Source organism: Propithecus coquereli, unplaced genomic scaffold, assembly GCF_000956105.1.
Source record: "Propithecus coquereli isolate 6110/MARCELLA unplaced genomic scaffold, Pcoq_1.0 Scaffold358, whole genome shotgun sequence".
Lineage (NCBI taxonomy): Eukaryota > Metazoa > Chordata > Mammalia > Primates > Indriidae > Propithecus > Propithecus coquereli.
Window position 1 is genome coordinate 1,450 of NW_012149263.1, and position 16,905 is coordinate 18,354.

General features: G+C 60.2%; 1 protein-coding gene across 2 annotated transcripts in view; it reads right to left on the reverse strand.

Annotated features, from left to right (window-relative positions):
* Window positions 1-4,570: 4,570 nt before the first annotated feature.
* The window catches only part of LOC105816230 (xaa-Pro dipeptidase), a 108,573-nt gene continuing 96,238 nt past the window's right edge, over window positions 4,571-16,905 (reverse strand). Inside the window, exons 13-15 of one of the 2 annotated variants that reach the window (XM_012651587.1) lie at window positions 8,841-9,025; window positions 5,508-5,699; window positions 4,571-5,087 (exon numbers count right to left, since the gene is read on the reverse strand). In XM_012651587.1, the coding sequence (XP_012507041.1) occupies window positions 4,950-5,087; window positions 5,508-5,699; window positions 8,841-9,025 (515 nt within the window). In that variant the 3' untranslated portion in view covers window positions 4,571-4,949. Of the gene's footprint in view, window positions 5,088-5,263; window positions 5,700-8,840; window positions 9,026-16,905 lie in introns of those variants that run through there. The other variant, XM_012651586.1, reaches the window with a different exon arrangement.

Consider the following 16,905-nt stretch of genomic DNA (forward strand, 5'->3'; position numbering starts at 1 on the left):
CAGAAATTGAAATCCCCAGGGAATTTATGGTTACAAGTTATATGAATTAAGTATCTTGAAAAAGAAGCTTTAGGGAGTCATCAGGGGTGTGCACTCAATATTTCAAATCAGAACACAAGAACTTCTGGAAAAATTGATTAAAGCTTTTCCTATGCAAATCAAAACTTTTAGCACAAGCAAGCAATCGTGCATGGAACAGAAATGTTAACCATTGTTTTGACTATCTTACCGAACTGGTTGGGAATGAAAGTTTTTAGTTTTATAGATTTATCAGTATAAAACCGAGGGGAAACCAAGTATGGGGAATGAGTAAGTTTAGAGCTTTGGGAATTGTAAAGTGACTGTTGTAACTTTTGTTCTGTGTGTTGCGTATGAACTATTAGGATTTGATCTGCCTTTGCAGGCAGACCAGTGGTTTAGGAATTAGGCTTTAGTGTAAATTTCTAGCTGCATCTGAGTCTCCTGGGATGGGTGCTCTGGGCTGGTTTGGCTGCAGATGGTGAAAGCAAAGCAGCTCTTCCTGCTGCTGGTCTCTGTCGGTTACTGGGATGCTTTGGACGTTCTTACTAAGAAATAGTAAGATTTTCATAGAATTTGACCAGAGTTTTGAAATTCAGGTCATGAGTGTGAAATTCTGAAATTTACATGAAAAAGTAGAAGTATGTACAATTTAATATTTGATATTTAAAAGAAAGGAAGTTGTAGCAGCTTTTGATGTTTCTTAATCCTCATTAGAGGGCTTGTAACTTTGTACCTGCACAAACCATTGAGCACTTATAGTGCTTTTTGATGCCTTAGAAATAGGAAGTTTTTTTTGTTTGACAAAAGCTAGGAAGGAGAAAGTCCATTCTACAGCTATTAGATCTGCCTCTCAGGAAAAAGTACTAACGTGTTCTTTTTGTTCCTGACTTTCCGTTCGTGAGATTACTCTATTTTTTTAAGTATAATTTTATTTCTTTCAATGAATTTAAAATAAAAAACAACCTTTGGAACAATGACTGTATTTCATTGTGGGTTTCTTTATATTAGATACCCAAAAGCCGTCCAAATGTTAAGCAGCCCCGAGGAGCAGGCCGATGCCATGCTGTCTGTCCTGGTCCCAGCCTGGGGGGTTTGTGTGTGGCGGGGTTGGGGAGGTGTAAGAAGAGGTACTTTTGTCCAAGTCTAGATTTCCCCGATTTCCCTTAGTGGATAGAGAAATAGTTTCTCTGAATATGGGATACATCTTTAGTTATAGTTCAGTCACTTGGTCTGATGTAAAACTGTATGCTGGGAGAGGGAAAGTGATAAATCGGTTCTGCTTAATCACTTAGTGTCTCGGCGCATGGTTTCCATTTACAGCGTGGTAAGAGAGTGTTAGGTTTTGAGATGGACAGTCAGGAATGTAAAGTAAGGCCTTGCCCCTAACCACAGTTTTATGGTATGTGCGTTCATCATTTTCATATACGTGACGCCATAGATTGTAGAAGTGAATTTGCGGATTGCATAAAGATTGTGAGTCCAGTGAGCTGATTTGAAGTGTTTCAAGAGAAGATGCCATTTAAGATACTTTTCTTCTATGATCCTTCAGTTATTGTCATGTCTTGGGAAATAAATTTCTACTTGTGGCATCTTAATGCAAATTGTAGTATAGTGGTTATTTCTATGGTTAGTACGTCCCGTTTTGTTTTTATGAATTAGTTATGATTTCGAATCCGATAACTTCCCTCAGGGAATTTTACAGAGAGGTTCTTTCTTTGTGAGGGTGCTGGGTCTTTTTTAATGAAAGCACTTTTAGACGACTGCTGTTGCACTGCGTGTGTGTACCTGGAGAGTTCATAAGCATTTTACACACACTCGGGAGGACACCAACGCCTAGAAGTTCTTTTTACTGCAACATCTAGACTCCTCACAGAGCTCTAGGCCTGAAAGTTATGTAGCAGCATCGAGAAAAGTTGGGCTTGTAGAACTGGGCTTGGAAAAGAACGGAGCTGTCGGTGAGGCAGTCAAGCGTCACACGCTTTTTGCAGCCCAAACACCAAGGGTTGCCACTCCCTTTGAAGCAGCTGTGAGAGCCTGGTGCTTTTCCACATCACCACCTTTCAGTTCTGCGTCCTAAATGTATCTTGAACCTGGCTGCTTAACCTACCCTCACCACCTGCTGCGCAGAGCCTTCCTCCTCTCGGGCCTGTGCTTGGTGACCGGCTCCGCCGCTGGTATTCCTGGACCACTGCGCGTGCCCCAGAACCGTTCTGTTGGTCTCCATTGCACTCGGGGAAACCCAGTGTCCTGGTGACATGGCTCTGATTTGTCTTTGTGTCAGCTGCATTCCCTCCGTTCTCCTGCATTACTCTGCTTTGGCCCCAGGGCTCTTCCCAGCTTTTTCTGCTCCTTCCCGGTACAGCTCCTTAATATCTGGGATGCAGCACCATCTCCTCTAGCTTCTCACTTGCAGCCCTATCCTGTCTCAGCCCCTAGCTTTCCGCACCAGGCCAGTCCTCCTGCTTTCCATCATGGCACCTGTCAGTGTTTGAGACAATGTATCATCTGTGCATGTTTGTCTACCATGAAGCCTCTCTTAAGAGGCTGTAGGCTCTGAGAGGAGGGTTCGTGTTTTCATGCTGCGCTGGCACAGAGCAGATGCTCCATTATTTATTGAATGAATACCTAGAGCCTTCTAGAGTTTTGGGAGGGGTTTTAGAAGTACAGTTTTCTGGGAGGGTCTCTGATGCATTTTTCAAGCAACACAAATTTCTGCAGAGGTTGGAAGAGACAGTTGGATACATCCTCAGGAACATGGGGTACAGTAGGTAGCTACTGCTGGCCACCTGAAACCTGTGCGTTTGACCTGCCGACCCAGGCTAAATGTGTTACATGTATGTTCCTGGTGTGCCTCCTGGACAGAGGGTTAAGCTACTGAGATTTCTCCTTGCTCGATAATGTGAGAAAGCGTCCATGTGAAACGGGGCTGCTTTGGTATGGAAAGTCTGAAGAGGAGAAAGGAGAACGATGTCTGATACACTCATCCGGGGTTCTTAATTAACAAAATTAAACTGTCCATTTAGAGGCTCAGCCTCACTTTGGTTTTAGCCCGTCAGTGGGGAAAGTGGAAACCCTATTCATCAGAAGGCGTCTGTCGCGGGCAGCAGGGCTAGAGAAGTGCGTGGCGAGCTTGCCCCACACTCAGACTGCTCAGTGCCGCAGATGGGAAACTGAGGATATGTATCTGCACCAGCAGAAAACCTTAAAGATTGGATGTTATCAATCTGAAAAGTAAGTAAGATAAATGATTTGGAACTGAATTTGGCTTTTATTTTAATGTGACCACATGATAAGCACTTTTGTATTATTTCCATAGGAAAAAAACCAAGTTGTACTAAATTCTTCAGTGACTTCTCAAAATGTCTAGCTTGGGCTGTGGAGTTTTCCACCCCGTCGTGGTTTCATCTCTGACATCCTTTCTTCTCACCTGCCCTTCACCTTGGCTCGGCAACTCCTGGATGAGAGCGCTGTGGGGAGATAACCTGGAAGGTGTACGGAATCCTAGAAGCCAGCTCCAGGGATGGGGCAGCTCTGTGGGACTGTGGGACAAGCAGAGGTAAGGACAGGTATTTCACCATTGGCAGGGACCAGGCGCAGCTGGACCCTGATGGCTTCCTGCCTGAGTTGAGCTTGGTCGGCGAGCTTGCACTTTGGGAACACAAAGGGGCTCCCCAAACACGGAAGGAGCGAGCAAGCTCTCCTTTGCCGTGGTGCTTGGTTGGAAGTGTCATCTGACGGATGCTAGCTTTGTAGCTGTCCCACATGGAAAAGAAATCAGGGACAAGGGATCTCTGCAAGTCCCAAACTTTAAGTAACTGTATCAAAAAGGCTTCTTACATTGCTGGTCAGCCTTTTAACCTGTGCAAAGACATGGTGTACGGTCCCTCTGCCAGTCCGAGTGCCTGAGATCTTTCTGCGGGGCCGGTTACCCCTCCCATGCCTGCCCCAGAGCTCTGGCTGTGCGGGTATTGAGGGGGAAGCTCGACACAGCCCCGTACCGCCGTGCTGCCTGAGAGTGGTCCGCAAACTCGCACGTCAGGAGCATCTCGGGGCTGCTTGTTAGAGGAGTCACAATTCCCAGGGCATCACCCCTGGAGATTCTGATTCGGAAGGTCTGAGAGTAAGTTCCGGGAATCTTTTACCAAGTGCCCCAGTGGTTGTGGTGCCTTGTTGTGCTTGGGAAGCCTTGCAGCAAGTGACAGGGTGACATGGAGCCCAGCGGAGTCTCAGGGCTCCCGGGGAAGGGCTCTGCCCTGTTATGCCAGGCCAGTCTGAGGCGGAAGCAGAGGTTTCCTGGGAGTTGACTCTCGGTGCTCACGCTAGGCGAGCCATCCCTTCAGGGTCCCCAGGTCCCAAGTGCTCAGCTGGAAAGGGATGAACAGTAAGGAGGGGCCAGGCGTGGTGGCTCACACCCTTAATCCCAGCACTTTGGGAGGCTGAGGCAGGAGGATCACTGGAGGCCAGGAGTTTGGGACCAGCCTGGGCAACATAGATAGTAAGACCCCATCTCTAAAAATAAAAGGAAGAAAGAGGAGCCAAGCACAAAGGGCCATTTTAGGAAACCTTTTATTGTAAATTCCATTTTGCGTATTGATTTTTTGAGAGAAAACACTGGAAATGCATCTTTCCTGAGAAAAGGAATGTAAATGACAGCAAGACATGTTAGTTGCTACTAAAGAACAGGATCACATTCGATCAACATTTTAAGTCATGGTCATTTGAGCAGGGTACATGACAGATGAAGGATGTGATCTTGCAGGATGTTAATTTTAAAAAAAAGAGCGTTTCCTCCCTAGGAAACAGCAGTATTTGGTGTGATCAAATGTGGATGCTGGATCTGATCTCTGAGCACCGTCTCCCCCCGCGGAAGGCCCGTCCGCAGGCTAATCGTGGTGGAGAGAGGCTGCAAGGCCAGGCCCAGGCCCGCTCTACTTGGGACCAGAGAAGGGAGTAGAGGCCTTCTCGCGGCCGGCCATGCACGCTTCGATTTCATCCACGGTGCGGGGCACGCAGGTCAGCAGCTCCATGCCACTGTCAGTCACCACGACGTCCTCCTCGATGCGCACCTGGGTCAGGCGGAAAGACACTCATTACTACAGAACCGGCCTCCTGTGCGAGGACAGAGGGTCAGACCTGCTCCAGGCTGACCCCAACGCTGAGGAGGAGGAGCTCTTCCTGAGGAATGGACCGTGCTCCCTGGGATAGGGGGGCCATCTGCTCCTGTCACCATTTTGCTCTGTCCTTGCCAGGTGACGGGAGCCCTAGGGTGGGCAGGGGTTTTGCAGAATCTCTGTCTCTTCCCACTGAGGGGGTGGGACACTTCTCGGGTGGCGATCACGGGAGGGGCAGGCCAGGCCCCCCTCCAGTGAGGTGGTCAAGACCGTCCCTCCTTCCACTAGGGCCCGGTCCTGGGACAAAGGTGACAAGCAGCTGCAGTGGTCGGCAGATGTTCTGGGAGCAAGAGTGTGGGGCCCAGGGGCACGTACCCCGCCAAAGCCACGGAAGCGCTGCAGGACCTCACGGTTAAAGAAGCAGGCGCGGGCAGGGTCGGCCAGGGCCTCGTCCAGGAGGTGGTGGATGAAGTAGATGCCCGGCTCCACGGTGAGTACCATGCCCGGCTCCAGGTGTCGCGCGGTGCGCAGGCTGCGCAGGCCAGGCTCGTCGATGCGCTCCACGCCCTGTGATGAGAGGAGAGAGCTCAGGGGACCTGAGGGCTCCGGGCTGGGCACTGGCACCACCACCTCACCCAGGGACGGGTGGGCAGCGAGGGCCAGCTTCGGCCCCGTGGGCTCACCAGGCCACTGCCCCGCTGTGCTGGGCCCGGGCGCTTCTGCTGAGACGCTCCTCTCTGCACACACCCAGACCGTGAGTGTCCCTGGCCATGCGTTAGCCTTGGAACTACCTCCAGGAGCCCTGCGGACACCCGTGTGCGCACGCCAGGGCAAGCTGCCAGACGGGCCTCTGGGGCTGGCCGAGTGTGGCCGCTCTCGCCCAGGCCCCTCTCCCGGCCAGGGATGGTAGACGCCAAACCACTGAAGCCAAAAAAGCTCTTAAGGAGGCTGTGAGGCCACTTGGGGCTGCATCTTTCCTTCCAGCCTGTTCCAGGCAGCTCAAGTGGAAACTAGGCCCAGAAGTGCTGGTCCCAGCTCCCACAGGCCAAGTCCCAGGTTTTCCATGTGACTGTCCAAGAAGAGGGACAGGTGCTGTTGTCAGGATGGGCCTGGTGGCACCAGTGTGTGCTGCGCAAATGCACACGTACCTCTGTGCATGGCCTAGGAGTGTGGCTCCCAGAGGAGGCTCTTGGCCCTGCAGCCGAGCCCTGGGACACAGCCCCTGGTCTTTGGGGAGGAGTGAGTGACAGTGGCAGCTGCTCCCTGAGAAGCCCGTCTGCCCCCACCCGCCCTCCCGTGCACATCAGCCAGGGCCTGCCCGCTCACAAGGGCACAGCTGACGGCCTCAGCCTGGGCTGAAGGCAGATGGTGCTGGGGACAGTTGCAGAAGAGTCCCTGCCTGCCCTGGGCACCCATCCGGCCCGCGGCCAGGGCCTCTGAGCGAGCAGGCAGCCTTTCTGGTCAGGATCTGAGCTCGCCCTCCCTGCTCGCAGCTCCCCCCAGGAAGCCCAGCTGTTGGAGACCGAGCTGTCATTTCTGACTGTTTGGGGGCCAAGAACATCAGACTTCAATTAGTGGTTCAAGTAAGGTAACCAGAAACAGGCTGGCTCAGCCTCCAAGGCTGGGCACAGCAGGAAGGGCTGTGGGGACAGCCGGCCTGACCTGGTGTGAGGAAGCTGGGGAGGGAGGTGACCCCGTGGGGTCATGCTCTGGGCACAGACACCTGCCTGGTGGGGTCCCAGCCCCACAACACTTTCATCTGGGCCACTGATCTGGAGGCTAGGCAGGAGGGCAGGGATGCGAGAAGGCCTTGCCTGCAGTGACGGTCCCCGTGCTCAGGTGAGGGATCCAACTGGGGCAGCACAGGGCCCGTCTCCTGCCCAGGAGCTGCTTGTCGGAGCTGGGGGTCCCGGGGTCTTTGCTCCAGGATGTGCCTGCTCCTGGGACCCCTCTCTGTCCCTCTTTCATGCTACTCACTACACACCCATCCCTTCTCTTCACCCCACCGCTCTCGATGCCAGGGGCCTGGTGAAGGCAAAGGCCTGACAAGGTGATGTCTTTTTCTTCCCAGTCACACCTCCGTCACCGTGGGCCCAGCCGAGCTACTTCCTGGTGCGTGGCAGGTTTGCTGAAGCACAGAGAGACGCGCTTTCCTCCTCCCAGAAATCCGTAGGACCACCGCTCATACCGGAGCGGGGCAAACTGGAAGGGATCCCGGGGCATAGAGGATGAGCCTGCCCCAGCCCGCTGACTGCAGGTACCCCTTCAGAGCATTAGCTCTTGGGGTCTCCCCTGGGGGCACAGGCAGGGGTGTGCCTGGGAGGCCAGCCCCACGGCCGGAGCAGGGCCGAGAGGAGTGGAGGGCTGGGCCAAGCAGAGAGCGGGAGCCCCGGGCCCAGGAGCTGCAGCCTGGCTGGGGGTGGGAGGGGTCTCCCCTCACCGGGCCCTCACCCACCCCTGCCTGGGCACAGGTCTGCACAAGGCCTCGGCTTTTACCAGGCTGTGAGCAGAGGAGACCCACATGTGTCTGTAGGCCTCAAATAAAACAAATGGCTTTTATAGGAAAAGCCATATTTTTTCTACAATGTTTATCTGTCAAAAGAATAGACTCTGAGTACAAAGGGCTGCTTACTGGAAAAGATGAAAATAGTTTGCTGCCAATTTTCTCTGGTGAAAAAAAGTGCTTTGGCGACTAATGAATAACGAACCTCAGCTAACAATGTCTGGAAGCCCCGCTCTTGGCTCCCTGCACACAATGGGATGAATAGAAATTAGGAAATTAAAACTGATTTTGTTTCTCCAAATTTAACTGTTTACACTTGAGGAAAAAATAATTGAATAATAATGCTTCTCTTGAGCAATCCCCCACCCCCCAGTCGTCCTTAGTGCTTTCAAAATACCCTGCAGCCAAGAGGCCAAGCCTCGTCTTGGCTGAGTGGCTGGGGGCCCCAGGGCGTGCACCGATTGCGCAATCAGCCTCCTGCGCCTCGGGCAGCAGGCCAGGCAGCAGGGACAGGCTCACCCCACCATCCAGGCCCAGGGAGGCTGCAGCCACCTGCCCAGTAGGGCCGCCCAAAGGCCCAGCAGCACCCTCTGGGTGGTCCTCTGAGGGCCCGTGGTAGGATGGGGAGGGGCCTTGTCTGGAGATGTCCCCCCAGAAGCCTCCCTGCCCTGCCAGGGGTCCCAACAGTGCCTGGAGATGGGGAGGCTGCAGGGCCACAGGGGTGCTGCCCAGGGCCTGGCAGGAAGAGGGTGCAGCAGTGTGGGAGCGGGGCCTGCCGCCAGCCTCGTGAGGGGCTGGGGCCAGTCACCACGGGGAGAGCCTCACCACCCATCAGAACGAAGCCAGAGGCAGGAGGACGTGTGGGGTGCAGCGTGGCTCCATGACAAAGCCCCGGCTTCAGCCCTGTCGTCCTGCAGGGACCCCACGCACTGTGCACTGATGGTCTACCGCCCCCTGGGTAGGCTCTGCAGCCGGACCCTGCATGCAAACGGCGCCAGCCCGCCTCTGTGCCCACGTCCTGTGGCAGCGGCCACTAGAGGAGGAACACTCATGGCTCCACCCCTGCCTTGTTCAGGCCACGGGGAGCCAGGGGGCCCCGACCCTCCTGTCCCACTACCCCCAGCTGCCTCCCAGAGCCCCGCCCTGCCCTGGGGTGGCCAGACAGTCCACAGGCAGGCCACCCTGGCTGCCACGTCCACACTGACCTCTGGGTAGCCTCCCACGTCATGCACGTCGATGCCCAGGAAGTGGCCGAGCCCATGAGGCATGAACACGGCTCCCAGGTGGGCCTGGACCATGGCGTCCACGCTGCCGCTCAGGACGCCGATGCGGGCCAGCTCCTCCAGGTGGATGCGGTCGGCCAGACGGTGCATGTCAGGCCACCAGACGCCTGTGGCTCAAACGGAGGCTGCAGTGAGCCGTGGAGACCAGCAGCCCAGTCGGGGCCCACAGGACCAGGGCGGGGAGGACACGAAGCCCCCACACGGGCTGAGGCAGGAGGGGCAAGAGGGATGGGGCGGGGTGGCCCTCTGTGCTGGGCTTTCCCAGCCCAAGCTCTGCACCTGGGGACCCTTCTGTCTTTTCATTCTGCCCTCAGGGGCAGGCTCCTGTCACCTGTCCACTCCAGCCCACCGTATGTCTACCCGTGAGTGGCCTGTGCTTCTGGGGCCAGGATAGCCCCGCCAGGTCTCTGGGCGTCGGGAGGAGAGAAGCACGTGTCTCCCCAGGAGCGGACGTGGGCAGCCTCAGTGGGCCCCGGGCTCAGGCCCAAACCCTGCTTCAGAGCTTCCGGCCTGGGTTTGCTGCCCCAAGGCAGGGGGGACAGCTCTGGCTGGGGAGGAGGTGCCCCTGCACATCCAGAACGGGGCTGAATCACCCTCGCAGCCGCTGTGGGAGCAAAGGTTTCTGGGCAAAGGTGCAGCTGGCACAGCCTCGCGGGCTGGCTGGCAGGGGTCTGCGGCCCCGCCTGCTAGCAGCACGACAGCCGTCCCCATGGGAGCCCAGGGTTGCTAATCACACTCGTCTTTGCCCCATGTTTCTGGGGCAAAGGTCGCTGTGGAGAGCCTCCCAAGCACAGAGCTCCGGGGGGCCACAAAGGCTCTGGCGCTCAGGGGCCTGGCCCCCTGGGAAGGAGGCCCTCGGGGGCTGCGACACAGGACACGTGGAGAGAGCCACCCTCAGAGAGCCTCGGCTGGCACCAGGAGTGCCCTGCCTGCCCCTGGGCTCCAGCCCCACCTCTGGACTCAGCCTGAGCGTCAGAGAGGACCCTAGGACGGTGAAGCAGCCCGACCCCATGGGGCTGAATCTGCACAGGCCACGTGCTCGCTGAGGCCGGTGGCCCCGGGACATGTGGACAGTGGGTGGGTGGAGGGCCCTTATCACCGCGCAGTGCTCCAGCCGGAGAAGCAGTGGTGCCAGTCCCTGCAGCCCTGCTGGCAAAGTTCAGCCCCACTGAGCTCCCAAGGGGTGGAGCGATCTTGGCCCCCAAGGGCCTCCCTGCGGCGCCCTGCCTGGGCTCACAGCTGGAACCCGCCTGCGCCTGGCCCCGTCACTGACGACCATCACTGCTACAAGAGGGGAGCACGGGGGACTCCGCATCCAGAGGGCCAGGTGGGAGCCTGAGGCTCAGGGCTCTGAACCTCCGTGGCTGGCACAGTGACGACAGCCTGCCCTGGGACCATCGTCCCTCACACACGCTGGGCACCAGTCCCCCACGTTGGGGCCCCTCCCCTGCCAGAGATGGACGGCCCACAGTGGAGGCCTTGGGCTGGCTGGAGGCGCAAGGCGCTGAGCAGGCAGTGGGGCTGTAGCCCGGCTGGGTCACAGGGCAGTGCCCCACCCAGGGCCTCAGGGACACACCAGACCTGTCCCCACACACATCTATACCTTCAGAGAGAGAGGGACAGACACGCAGAGGGAGGGAGGTGGAGTAACAGAGGGGGGAAAGGGGGGAGGGGGAGAGAGACCCCCCAGAGCCCAGCTCCCCAAGGCATCTGGCTACAACACAGCCTTGGGGGCAGAGCCCGGGCGGGCCTGGGCCACCTCCGGCTTGTGTCTGGGGCAGTCCTGGGCACAAACACCCTTGGCTGGCCCAGTCCCACCCCCAAGGGCGGAGCCAGGGTGGGGGTTTTCCTCTGATGGAGTGGCACCCCCGAATCTCAGACCGGGGTAACCGGAATCCCTGCTCGCCCGCCGAGTGCCCTGGGCAAGCTCCACCACCTCCGTGAGCCTCAGATGCCACACCACTGTCCCTAGCAAGCTGGCTGCCATCTCCCCAGCACCTCCTGGGGGCAGCAGCCCCAGCAGTGGCACGAGCCACCCTTCCTCTAGCACGTAGGACCAGCCAGAGCCTGGTTTCTAACTTTGTGTTTAAAGACAGGGCTGAAGGCCAGTCGGCCCCAGCCCCCGCGCCCGCTCTTCTCAGACCCAGGCCACCTGCCCTCCCTCCCCAGTGCCCCCCAGGCCCCTTCTGTTCCTGAAGCACACTGGGGCCCCCCGTGCCAGCTGTTCACGGCTGCCTGCGCCAGCCTCGGCCTGTGACGCATCTGGAGTCTTAGCTCAGAGTAAGTCGTCACCTCCCGGGAGAGACCTGTCACTCTCCCCACTGTCCAGACTGTTTCTCTCCTTGCACCTTTGGCCTGAAACTGTCCCCTGGGCAGACCAGCTCTCGTGCAGACCTCCCCAGCAGAATGGCAACTTCCCGCGGGCGCCCGCCGGCCTGGCACAGGGCAAGTGTCCCTCAGGTCCACTCGCTCGAGGCTCGTGTCCCAAACGCCCCCAAACAGCCTGCAGAGTCGGCCACCAGCAGCCTGGCGCGTAGGGCCGGGGAGCCTCCCGTGCCGTGGCTGGACCCCAACCCAGCCCGGCTCGCTTCGCTTGGACGGGGGCCTTTTCCAGTCACCAAGGGAGCCCCAGGAAGCCCAGCCCGCCTTCCAACCTGGCCAATTTCAATCGCGGGGCTGCGGTCTTGGCCTGGCCTCAGCGGAGGGTGGGAATCAGGTATAAATCACGCTCCGCGGTGGCCCCTCATGGGGGCTGGCCAGGCGCCTGCCCGGACGTGTGGGCCCAGGCGGGCCCCATGGCGCCGCTGGTCTTCCTCGCCTGTGCACCCTCGGGGAAGGCCTTGCGCACAGCTCTCTTGGCTGGGGCGGGAGTTTCTGCCTGTGTGTGGTTGGGGTTGTGACAGTGATTAAACTTCCAGCAACTTGGCCCCAGCGTCTGGCCCGGATGGTGGTTACGACACCCGCGGCCTGGGCGGGAGCCCCTGAAGTGTGTGAAGGTTACTGTCCTTGGGCGAGGATGGTGGGGTGGGCATACGCTCAGGGGCCTCCCGCCAGCCTGGGCCCACCCTCTAACCCCCAGGCTCCTCCCGCCCTGGTGGCCCGTAGGCACCAAAGAGCCCTCCGGTGCCCCCAGAAGGCACCACCGGCCGAGCCTGCCCACACCCGGACGCACATGGCAGAGGCCGGGCATCAGCTGCCCCACACTCCCTCCCACCTCCAGCAAGCCCCGAATCTTGTCCTGGCTCCCCTGAAACCTCTCCTGGGGCCCCGCCCCATCTCCCCTGCACTGGATCCTGCACACGGCTGGGCCACCGGGGCCCAGAATGGGGCAGACCAGGCGGTTCCAGCCGAGGAAAAAGCCCAGGGTCTCAGCCTGGCTGGTGGTCCTGAGAGCTGGTGCTCCCTGTGCACGCACCTCTGTTCCCTTCGCTGGGAACACCCCTCCCGTCCCTCCTGTGGGCCTGAGTTGAGGCTCCTCCTCTGACTTCCTCTTCCCCTGCTGCGAGCTCCTCCTCCAGGGCACAGCAAGCTGGCACGGCCGGGGCCTGGCTGTGGCCTCTGGGCCCTGAGAGGGCGGGGCCCGTGCCCTGCTCTGTGCCTGGCGCGGGGCAGGTGCCTGGAGTGAGCGGGAGCCCCAGCCTCCTTCGTGGCTCTCGTAGCCTTCCCTGTGTCCCCAGCCTGCCCTCTGCATGCTCAGACCCCAGAGGGGCAGGGCAGCCTCTGGGTTAGTGCCCCTTCGCCTGCCGCACGAAACTGCTGGGCTCAGAGTGCCCAGGGCCCAGGATGTCCCCAGGTTACTAGGTGTCCTGTGCCCACCTGGCCCCCTCAGGCGGCGCCCTGTCCTGATGGGCCTGGGGCCCGCTAGCCCGACATCCCGGGCTCCTTGCAGCCTCAGCAGCAGCCGTCACAGCCTCAAGGCCTCCTGCCCAGAGCGTGACAGCCCCGGGGGGTCCCAGGCTGGAGCCAGCAGGGAAGGCAGCAGAGGGCCCCACGTGCTGCATCCTCAGGCCACCACCTAAGAGCTCGCGTCACGCTGTGCAAGCCAGACCCTGGGGGTGCAGGAGGAAGCGCAGGGCTGGGGTGAGCTGGAGCAGGGCTGAGGGCCTCCAGCTCACCCCACCCTACACGGGCGTGGGTAGCCCCCGCCTGCTGCCAGAACCTCTGGGGACCCACTCGCCCTGCACGAGGGCAGGGGTAGCGTCGGCCTGAGCCGCAGGCACCTCCATGCCGAGGCAAGCGCGGCTGCCTCCCCCGACGCCCTGGCACAGCGCCCCGAGGAACTAGCCCCCCATCCCGCAGCCAGCAGGGGGAGGGCGCGCTGCCCACACCAAAGACAGCCCTCCCTGTCCTGGCCCTGCCGAAGGCGCCCAGGCCTGGGCTGACACGCGGTCCCTGCACCTTTGTCTGCCCCGCCGCTGCGTCCCATCCATCTCTGAGGACAGGGTTGGACGGTTAGTCCAGCCACTCAGCCTCTGCCCTGGCTGGGAGGGAAGCGAAGCCAGCAAAGGCACCCTCGGGCCACAGGTCCCCAGGAGACACTAGCTGGGTTGGCAGGGGCCAGTGCTACTGTGTCCCTCTCCCGTTCGGTCGTCCCACAGCTCTGTGCTCCTCTCTTGCAGTAAGGCCCATTATGGGGGCACTTCCTGCCCCTGAGAGCCCCTCCCCTGACTTCGCATCGGCAGCCCCCCCACCCCCAGTGGCAGAGCCAGGAGTGGGGGGCTGTGCACCGAGTAGCGGAGGTGTCATCCGGGCAGCATGGACACAATTGCTTGCACAGCCCGTGACGGGAGCAGGGCCACCAGCGCCGGCGGCCACAGGGAGGCGTGAGGGGCTGGCAGCCCAGGGGACGCTGGGTGGGCAGGTGGCGAGAGGGAGATGCCCCGAGAGCTGGGAGGTGGGAGAGAGGCTTGGGGGCTGGTGGGGGTGACCCTGGCGACCTCGGTGCCTGGAGGGACTGCGAGGCTGCAGGACCAGAGCAGCTCTGTCGCAGCTGTGGCGGTGCCAGCTCAAACGTGGCTTGCCCAGCCCTCCCCCCAGCACCCCCTCCCCTCCCCTCACGACGGCCGGGGCGCCCACGCACACACGGCGGTCTGCATGGGGTGGCCGCTTGTCCTGACACACAAACCCAGCGAACTGCAACCCCGGGTGCCGCCGCTGCGTCCCCTGTCTGCGCGAGCTCGGCTGTCTCTGAGTGACAGCAGGGGGTGCTCCTCCTCCGGCCCCATGCCTGCCGCATTCCTCAACCCCCTGGGGCTGCCTCCACCAGGACCGTGTATATTCTGATCGTTAATCTGCCTCTCCTCTGGGCATCGCTGCGTGACTTCCTGTTTGCCTTTACTCTTCCCTGGAAGGTCACAGGAAGCAGTCGGCCAGTCTCGGTGGGGTGTTTGTCTTGGCCCAGGAGCTGAACCCACAAACGGGGGCATTTCTGCCGGGACAGGGCAAGGGGTGACCCGGCCCCTGCTGTGTGACCCAGATGGGGTCCGGCTCTGCCCTTGGGGACCGCCAGTGCCAGTCTCACGGTATGGGTGGTGGTGGTGGGGTTCTTGCTGGGGGGTCTGCCCACCCCCTCATACAGGGGCTCCTCAGGACCCCAGCGCTGCTCACTCTGGAAAAGCCCAGACACGGGTGGCACTGGGCCTGGGGAGGACCCGCTTCACAGGGTCTGCAGAGACCAGCTCAGCAGGGCTCGGCCTGGCAGGGCTGAGGCCTCGTGCCTGCCCCAGAGTCGCGCAGCCAGGCAGCCCAGGGAGGCCAGGTGGGTGCTGGGACCTGGCCCAGCACCTTTCTCAGTGCCATGTGGTGCTCTGGGCCTGGCCACTTTCTGGCCAGAACTGGGCCACTGAGCTGGCCAGACACCAACGGTGGCGGTGCCACCCGGGCCCCAGCAGGCTTTCCTGTGGTGGGGGGCAGGTGGGATCAGCCTGGGCCACCCCATCTTAGCACAAGGCAAGGGGTGAGACGACGTCTTTGCAGAGTCCCACCTGCCGAACGTCCCGGCCCTGCTGCCTATGTCTGGCGTGGAGCGGGGTAGACCGTCCCCCATCCTCCTCTCCTGTGGCCTGAAGGCGGGCTCAGGTCCTGGTGGGTCCACTCCATGCTCCCCGCTAGACCCGGCCACTGCACGCTGCACTGCTGTGTTCCTCGGCACGACGCTGGGGGACCCGGGCCACCGGGCTCAGGCTGGGCCCTGGCCCCTCGCAGGTGGCTGAGCTCGGCTTTGACCGCTGGGGGAATCCGCCCCGTCCAGCCTGGGGCTTTGACTCCCTGGACATCTGTATCTCACAACTGCCTGTGCACGCTTGAAGATGTCGCTTAAGGTAAAGGGGACAGTCTGCTCCACTTCGCAGGTGACAGAGCCCACCCTGGCACTGCTGCAGAGAGGCACGTGGCAGGGAGCATGGTGAGGACGGCCCCGTGCATGGGGGTGTCAGAGAGGCCCCCGGCAGAGGAGCTGCGCCCACAGACACAGTCACCGGCGCAAACCTGCTGGACCCGACGTGCTGACCATTTACGTGACGGCCGTGTTCAAACTGAGCAGGAAACTCTCCCTGAGTGTAAAGGAAGGGAGAGGAGACGCACCCCTCGGGCGACGGCTTAACGGACGCTGGATTTGACAGCTACCAGGCGATGTAGTCCGGGCTTTAAAGGTCAGAGAGGACACAGGGGGACACGGTGAGCCCTCTGCCCCGTGCCCCTCCTCCGTGGCTCTCACCCCCTTCCCGCTACACAGAAGGGGCTCTTTCTGTCCTCGAGCAGCCGTCGGTCCTGGAGGTTCCCGGCATGAATACTTGGAGGCGGCCGCTGCTTTTTAAGCCAATAATACAGCGTGAAAAGCTGTTTCCTTCTGCAGCCGCGAAACCAGGTGAGTCCAATCCATGTTGTCAGCCCATCAGGAGCCGATTTACTTCCCCATTTTCTTTTTCCATCTTCCTTTTGGGGCCTGAGTTCCTTGTGCCTGGACTCATCTGCTGTCGAGCTCCGGTCCCGCGGTGAGCGTGTGGGGCTGGGGCTGGTGTCGCCGCGAGCATCAGCCACGGGTCCTCAGCCTCTGGCGGGGGGCCATCTGCAACGCCTGCCCATGTGGCTCCTCGGAAGGCGACAGTTGCCGAGGACTCCTCCGAAGCCGCACTTGGCCCGGAGAGCACGGCCGTAACTCATCCCAACGCTGGCCGCGGGGCCACGGGAGACGGCTTGGTCAATCGCTGAGCCATCAAGTTCTGGGTCCGCGAGAGGCCACATCCTGGCGCCGTTGCACTTCTGGGGCTCAGGAGCTTTTTTCTTCCCCTTCCCTGAACACAGAGGAGACGCTGGGCTGCCGTGGCTCCCGCGTCTGGCCAGACGCCAGCGTCCAGAGCCAGCTGAGCCCGCCCTGCACGGACTCTGCAGGGCAGGAGACCGAGGGCTGGAGTCGAGCACGCGGGCCGGGGCTTCTGCACCCTGGCGCCTCCACGGGGGCTCGGATGCGCAGCCTCCTCTGCCCGCGGGGGCCCACGCGGCTGCTGGAGGACGCGGGAGCTCCCCCTGCACGGGAGGGGGCTGCCTGGGGCGCCGTCCTCTCTGGATGCCCACACAGCGGGGCTGGGAGGACACAGGGGCCTGCGGCTGGGCTGTGACCGGAGCTTGGTCAACAGTAGGTGCTCCGACCTTGACCCGCATGGACGGACCCCAGGCTGAAGAAGGTGGCCGGCACTCACTGTCACCGCTCCGTGCTGCCTCAGCTCTGGCCCCGTCCCACACCTGCTTTTCTCACCTCTGCGAATTTGGGATGGCACCGAATGACCTAACCTGGCTGGAGACCACCCTGTTGCCTGCAACCAAAGATGCAGACCCCGGGGGCATGGTGGGACGGCTGTGCCAGGGTGACGTGGGTGACTCATCAGGTCAGGACAGAGCAGGAGGCAGGGGAGGCCCATCCACACTGCAGGTCAGAGGCTGCCAGCAAACAGACCTCAGTGACGGCCCAGGAGCCACGTGGCCACAGAGG